The 7,083-nt window shown below is 48.1% G+C and overlaps 1 protein-coding gene across 2 annotated transcripts in view; it reads left to right on the top strand.

Moving 5' to 3' along the window:
- The first annotated feature begins 6 nt into the window (after window positions 1-6).
- The window catches only part of UBAC1 (UBA domain containing 1), a 23,469-nt gene continuing 16,392 nt past the window's right edge, over window positions 7-7,083 (top strand). Inside the window, exons 1-3 of one of the 2 annotated variants that reach the window (XM_003794837.3) lie at window positions 7-152; window positions 4,489-4,609; window positions 5,420-5,493. In XM_003794837.3, coding sequence (XP_003794885.1) covers window positions 15-152; window positions 4,489-4,609; window positions 5,420-5,493 — 333 coding nt within the window. In that variant the 5' untranslated portion in view covers window positions 7-14. Of the gene's footprint in view, window positions 153-3,884; window positions 4,038-4,488; window positions 4,610-5,419; window positions 5,494-7,083 lie in introns of those variants that run through there. The other variant, XM_023516190.1, reaches the window with a different exon arrangement.

Below are 7,083 nucleotides of genomic sequence, written 5' to 3'. Positions count from 1 at the left end.
GCGGCGGCGGCGCGATGTTCGTGCAGGAGGAGAAGATATTCGCGGGCAAGGTGCTCCGGCTCCACATCTGCTCGGCCGACGGTACCGAGTGGGTGGAGGAGGCGACCGAGGACACCTCGGTGGAGAAACTCAAGGAGCGTTGCCTCAAGCACGTAAGGCCGGGCCCCCGCGACTCCCGCCGGGACTCCGCCCGGCCCTGGGCCCCTTCTCTACCCTGCACCCCGCCTGTTCCCGCTCCGACCGCGACTCCTGCCTTCACGGCGGACCCTCGCCTCAATCCTGGACCCCTGCTCGACCTGCTACCCGGCCCGCGGCTCCCAGGCCCTCTCTTCGCGGGTGGAAGCAGTGCCTCCTACCCCTGTTTTTACCGAGCCCGCTGGAGTGGGAGTGGGGTGGAGGCGGACGCCGTTTATTAACCACTTACCGGTGCTAGCCTCTCATTTAATTGTACCACTACTCTGAGAGGTGAGGGACAGGTAGAGAAACTGCCTGGGAGAGGTGCAGTAGCCAACGGGAGCAGGGCGTCGTGGGTCTTCACCATTTGTGCTTATTTGTTATGGGGTGAGGTTTTTATTTTTTGGCAGCTCCTCCAAGAGCTGAGAATTAATACAGGTTCCCTCATGAAGGAGTCCCTTCCCCTTCCCTGCAGAACAGGTCATTGTTTCCTGCTGGCTAGTGTGCGGGCCAGGGCTTGGCTGTGGCCACTTGTGCCTCTTAGCTGGAGTCTCTTAAAATAGCCCCATTGCAGGGCAAGTGTCAGTGTTGCTACTTTCTTGCAGAGGTAAAATTAAGTGAGAAGGTCCAGGAGAAAGGACTCTTTGCTGAGATGCCTTTCAAAGTTATTTCATATGAAATATTCCCTGTATAGTTACTTCTTTAGGTTGCATTTTGTAGAATTAGTTTTTGAGGTGTCCATCTCTTTAAACTCAATTTGTAAGGTCAGCTAAGAGACATCTGTTTGCCGTGACTCTGGCAGCCTAAGGAAACTCTACCTGACATGATGTGGTGTTCCTTGCCAGAATTTAATTAAGTTAAAAGAGACTGCAGCTTTTTGTTGAGGGGTTGGATGTGTTAGAATGTAGCTGACTGTTGTCTCTGAAGATAAACTTCCAGTTATTATGGTAACAGGTGTCACAGAAGCACCTTTGACTTACTTTCCTCAGTATGGTTCTGTGCAGTTGTTCTGTAACTGTCAGAGGCAGGCATGGCGAGCCTCCTGAAACACACAGGGTGTGAATAACCCTGAGATCTTGGCCTCAGTGATTCATGTGGGGGGGGCCTCCAGGTACACATGTTCAAGGGCATTGTGTTTGGCTGCTTTCTTGTTTGTCTTCGGGCCCAGCCTATGTGGTTTTAACATCTAGAAAACCACCAGGACAGCACTAAGCTGAAAACCTGGGGACTCTGTGGGCATGCTGTTAAAGCCAGGCATTGCTGCTTGTCTAGTCCTGTGTGTTTTTTAATTAAAACCTTCGCAAGGTGCTTTGTCTTCCTCCATCCCGTATAGAAGTTCCTCAAGGGCTTGGTTTGTGTTCACAAGACCAGGGACAGGCGTAGAGTACCACCAAAACAAACGTGAGGATTAATGAAATAAATGAAAATCGCTTGTCAGCCCCAAATGGCATCATCATGGGCTGCTCCCTGCAGTGGCAGGGCATTTAGCTCAGCTCACAGTATTACTGTTTTATGAAGGTGAATGAGGAATGGGAACTATTTGGTCTACAGATGCCTACTAATGAATTCCAGGAGCACTTGGGGTTAATTAGGCAGCCAGTTTCAATATGGTGCTAATTATCATCTTCCTGATATTATTCCATTTGGTACTGAGGTGTATCATTTGGGGTTTTTTGGTCATTATCTTACTTTAAATTGAGATTTTATTCCAGTCTGTGGTCTCTCCAGGTGCGGAGAATCTGACTGTTAGAGGCTGGCATGCCTTATAGGCCTCCCCCTGCATGCCCTATCCTGTTCTGCAGGCAGAATGCCTTCGTTAGAAAGGGAATTCTCAAGTTGTGTACTGGGTGTCATAGTGCTGGGGGCAGGGAGCCCGCTGTGTGTCTCAGCTGAGCTCCTTCCCTGCCCCCTGGGGTGTGCAGACATTATTTTTTTCTCTCTTTCCCCTCTACCTTGGCAGGGGAGGTGGGGGACGATGTGGGCTCTTTTTCTTTTAACTTGGGAGAAATGCCATTATTGCCTTTCCCTTTTTGGTTTTATGCAAATTGGGATGACTCTGGTGGTCTCTAGTGCCCATTGCCTGGAAGAGGAGTGGTTAGTGATTTTAAAGAAATTACAGCCGAGGTGTGTTGGAATTGGCATGTGTGCAGTAAACAGTCGTGATGTTGCTGGAGCAGAACACAGTGCTTGCTGTTGAGGTTGTTAAAATTGCTTAGATGACCTGGAGGTGATCAGTGCGTCCAATGACAGTTTATGTCAAGTGTCAGCAGAAAATCAATGCTCTTCTGGAGAGGAAGTGAGGTGCCATAGGGGGTGAGCACTTCCCTACCTGGTGATGGCCTTTATTGGAGTTTTTTCATGGCTGGACCCCAGCTTCTACTGAGAGCAAAGACACAGGATGAGATCATCTTGGGCAGTGTGGGTGACTTATGCCTGTGGGTGTCTCCTTCCTGATGTTCACACGGTACAGAGCAGTTTGTTGGAAAACTGTGTTTCATAGACTGTATTCTGTATTCTGAACTTGACGAATCTACTAGCCAGCAAGTTTTAGAGTTATGGCAAGGCAAACCCAGTACTCCAGTACTCCTGGGAGCAGAACCTTGTCATATTCACAGGTTGACTTCTCTGCTTTGTTATAAATGGCAGGAGTGTCTCTTACTGGATTCCACCTCCTGCCTGTCAGCCTTGCTGGTTTTATGTTAAGGAATGACAACTCCCAAAGCCTCCGTGATCCTTTTTTCAGAGTTGTTTTCAGTCTTGAAAGCAATGGAAAATTCCAGTTACTCTTAAAATGCCAGTGTTGAGAGGTGAAGCATGTGCCTAGATTTTTTTCTTCTTTTTTGGTAAGCAGTTATGTGTACTGGATGTCTCCCTAGTAGCAGAGGGAGGTGGTGAGCAGGGGGTCTGCACCCAGCTACCTGATTCGTCTGGGGGCAGCCTCCAAGGTTGTCTGGCATGCTGAGTGTCTGGGGGCCAGCCTGTCCAGGAATGTTACTGCAGCCATCAAATAATTCTACCTTCTACCCTCAGAGACATAGTAAGAGCAAGAAAACAGCCATCTCCTTCCCACTAGTTCTGAGTTTTGAAGGTTTTCAGATGAACTGTAGACACATCTGTGGACATTTTCTGAAATATACAAGTGTAACACCTTTTACTTCACCCCGAGATTCTGGCTCATGGGGAGAGGCTGTAGCTGATTAGCTGAGCACTGCTATCTGACATGGTGTGGTGTGGTGTGTGGGGCCATGTGGTTTGGAGCAGATAGCAGGGTGACAGTCTGGTGGATGTGTCTGCATGCCCACGTTCAGGTACCCAAGCTTACCTGTGTCTTTATCGCATGGGACTGCCAGTTTTGCTCAGGCTTCACAAAGCGGTGAGCCTTTGTGGTGATCTGATGGCCTGTGTCCCAACGAAAGCAGAACTTCCACGAGGCAGCGATGACAACTGTGCGCTGTTGTGTAGAGAGCAGCCTGGTTGAAGTGAGCAATGTCTGCCAGGCCTCCTGCCAGCGACTTGCTGTGAGCTCTTTAGAATAAAATTCCAGGATTGGAAGGGACCTCACAATGCCTTTGCCTAGAGTTTGCAGTCAACAGCCATTGAGGTGACTTCTCAGGTCATTGGTGAGTACTGTGGGGGGGGGGGCGAGGGGTGCCCACCTTACCTTGTGGGACTTCAGTGTCCTCCCCCTCCGAGGTGTTATGGGGCTTCCAGGTTCCTGGGGACTTGGACACAACTGTGTGCCCATTCTTCCCTTTAGATCTGCCTCAGGAGGGACCGACACACTGCATAGGTAGCGCAGTGTTGCTGAGTGAGCTGGGGGCAAAGCTGGGATCAGGCACACTAAGTGCCCTTCTCGAGGAATGGTGGGTGCTTGGTGGTTAGGACCCAGCTTCTCACTCTCTGAACCAGTCTTTGCTGTCTCTTTAGCCCTCTCTCATGTGTCTGTGGAAGAGAGAAAAACCAGTGCACAAAACAGATCTTAGGTCAGCAGGAAACAATGGACCTGTTGTTTTCATTTAAAAATTACTTTCTAGATCTTTCCAGACTAAAGTGATTAGGGTTGCTGTTAATTATCACTAGGGTATTGTATGTCAAAGCCCTGAGCCTCTTTCAAAAGCAGTTAGTGGCTTGGTGACAAGATCACTGGCCTTAGTATCCAGTATTGTGGTATTTCATGTGGCTTCCACCATTAATGGGATTCTTTAATTTTATCTCTGCTTTAATTTGTTAGCTAGTAAGGAAAACCTGTACATTCCAGGTGTGGCTTAGTATGATTTACTTTCTACCTTGAAATATATGATTTCTTTCCCCTAGTGTGCTCATGGGAGCTTAGAAGACCCCAAAAGTGTAAGCCATCACAAGTTAATTCATGCTGCTTCAGAGAGGGTGCTGAGTGACACTAAAACAGTCTCGGAAGAGAGCATCCAGGACAGAGGTGAGCTGCTGCTAGGGTGCCAGTCTGGCCCCCAGGGTCAGGGCTCTGAGGGGACACGAGCAAACAAACCAGCTTCCACTAAATGGTTCCATTTTTCCTTTATTAACAAAAAGTGTGTGCTGTGGAAGATTTGTAAAAACAGATACTGAAATGGAACAAGCAACAGACATCTGAGCAGTCAAATGTGAATTTAATTTTTGTTCTGTTTCAAAGCAAAACCAGAGACTGCAGAGCTTTGGCAGGTTTTATTTTTGGTTGGAAGTGGTCATTGTGATGACTGCGTTGGGCACGTTAGTGAGGTGTCCATGTCTGATTGTGTCTGGAGGCACATGGGCCAGAAGCTTCGGTTTTCTACATTTCATTCTGGAGTTCCTTTAAGTGAATTCATTTTGAAAATACTAGAAGTACAGCTGACGTACTTCCATTGCTTGTGGTCATCAAGTTCAAATCTAAGTGGGTTGTGTATGAGCCACACCTCAGACTTTTAGTTTGGAGAATTAAGACCAAGCTCCCCAACCTCATGGATTTTCAAAACTGAGCCCATTAAAGTGAAAATGTTTTGAGAGAGACCCTCCCACCTTCACCAGCTCTGTGTGGTTGTTGGGGTTGTGCTGGGCAAGCTCCTGGGCCACTGGCCACCTGTGGGTTCAAGCTAGGCCCAGGGACTTACGCCTCAGCCAGGGTCGGCTGGTGTGGACACTTGGGGGACCAGAGGGAACATCTGGAACTCACGTCATCCGGGACAGTTTATGTTGTCTATAGACATGAAATGATAGCCAGCATGATAGACATAAATGTTATTTTTTCTAGATGTCCTGTTATTGATAAAAAAGCGTGCTCCGGAGCCACTTCCTAAGATGGCTGAGGTCTCAGCAGAAGAAAAGGTAAGTTTCAAAGTTTGCAATTAGAGATCTTTATCAGTGGAAGTTGACACTTAGTTTAAAGGAAGTGTTCTCTGTACTGGTTATTTGCATACCACACGTCTGCCATAGTTACAGTGCACGTGGTTATCAGGGATTCTCTGTTGTGGCTGGCCATAGTTCACAGTAGATATGGTTACCAGGAGTTCTCCATCCTGGCTGGCCGTAGTCAACAGTAGATGTGGTTATCAGGAGTGTTCTGTCATGCCTGCATCTGTTTCACCAATGTCAATCCTGGTCCTTGCTTGTGTGACCAGCACAGAAAACCTGGCTGGTTGTGATGTGGAGAAGACAGTGTGCACTCCTGAGGGAGGGTGCACCTTAACCCATGTGTTCTCATTTCCCTGTCCTCCTCAAGCAGTCGAATCAGTCCTGAGAGCAAGCAGAGGGAAGTTGCTGACAGACCACTGCAGGAAATAAGGGGTGTGAGGGCAGAGAGGTCGGGTAGGAGTACCTGGTGACAAGCATAGCTTTGCCCAGGCTGAGCACCCCTAATCCAAACTCCCAGATCGGAGTGCTGCAGTCGGAACCTCGCTGCACAGCAGCCTGGCCCTGAAAGGAATGCTCATTGGTGCTTTTCAGGTTTTGGATTTTCAAGTTTTGCCTGCTCAACTGGTAAATATAAAACAAATATTCTGAATTCTAAAGAATTCAAAGAAATTTGAAATCTGAAATATCAGGTCCCAAGCCTTTCCGATAAGGGACCCTAAGCCTGTACTGTCGATTCTTAGAGGCTGTGTTTGCTGTCTTGTGTGTGTCTTGCAAGGCAGAATTAGATGTTATTACAGAGTGTGCTAAGGGCACTGAATTATGGGCTCTGTCTTCCATTTAACTTGGTACTTTAGGGAATCGTGTTGCTCATTTGTTTAGTGGCTACTCCAGAAGCGCATTGTCTAGGAGTTCACCATACAGAGTAAGGTGTGTCTGGAAATGGTCTCTTTTGCTCCCATGCCAGGCCTTGTGCCTGTGGGCTGGGGCAGGGCTGAGCTGTCTGGAAAAGCAGCCACATTGCTTTATAGTCTTCACTCATCTGGAGGGGGAAGAGTTTCTTCCTGGCGCTTTGAGGTGCAGGGGAGGGTTTGTCTTGGAGATTGGGGCTGTGCTCATGGCCTGATAGTACGTGAGCTATTGTAGGGCCCTGTCTGGAACTGAGGGTGCAGGAGGATTGCTCTGGGCTTGTGTCCCCTCCTTCAGCCACACTTGGCCCCTGGCAGGTGGTGGACAGATTTGAGCCTGCCTTTACCTGTCCCTGAGTCAGGCTCATTTCTGGGAACTGCTGCAAGCAGGATCCACAGCACTCAAGTTACAGCTTGGCCATCAGTGTTCAGATATAAAGGCCCCGTGACTGGTACAGACAGTGGGTCTGATCACAGCCATCCCAGCCTCTTGGACAGGTAGCTTGCAGGTGCAACTCAATGAACTTACCTTTTCTCTTCATATATTGGTAAATAAAAGCTTTGAAGCTGTTCATTCATATTTTCATGAATTTTTAAGTCAAATGAAGACATGTATTTAAAAAGTTAAATAATGCCAGAAATCTTTTTTTTTTTTTTT

This window comes from Otolemur garnettii, unplaced genomic scaffold (genome assembly GCF_000181295.1).
Source record: "Otolemur garnettii isolate 467f Iridium unplaced genomic scaffold, OtoGar3 scaffold00087, whole genome shotgun sequence".
NCBI lineage: Eukaryota > Metazoa > Chordata > Mammalia > Primates > Galagidae > Otolemur > Otolemur garnettii.
Note: the sequence above shows the minus strand (reverse complement) of the source record. Positions and strands in the feature narration are given on the sequence as shown.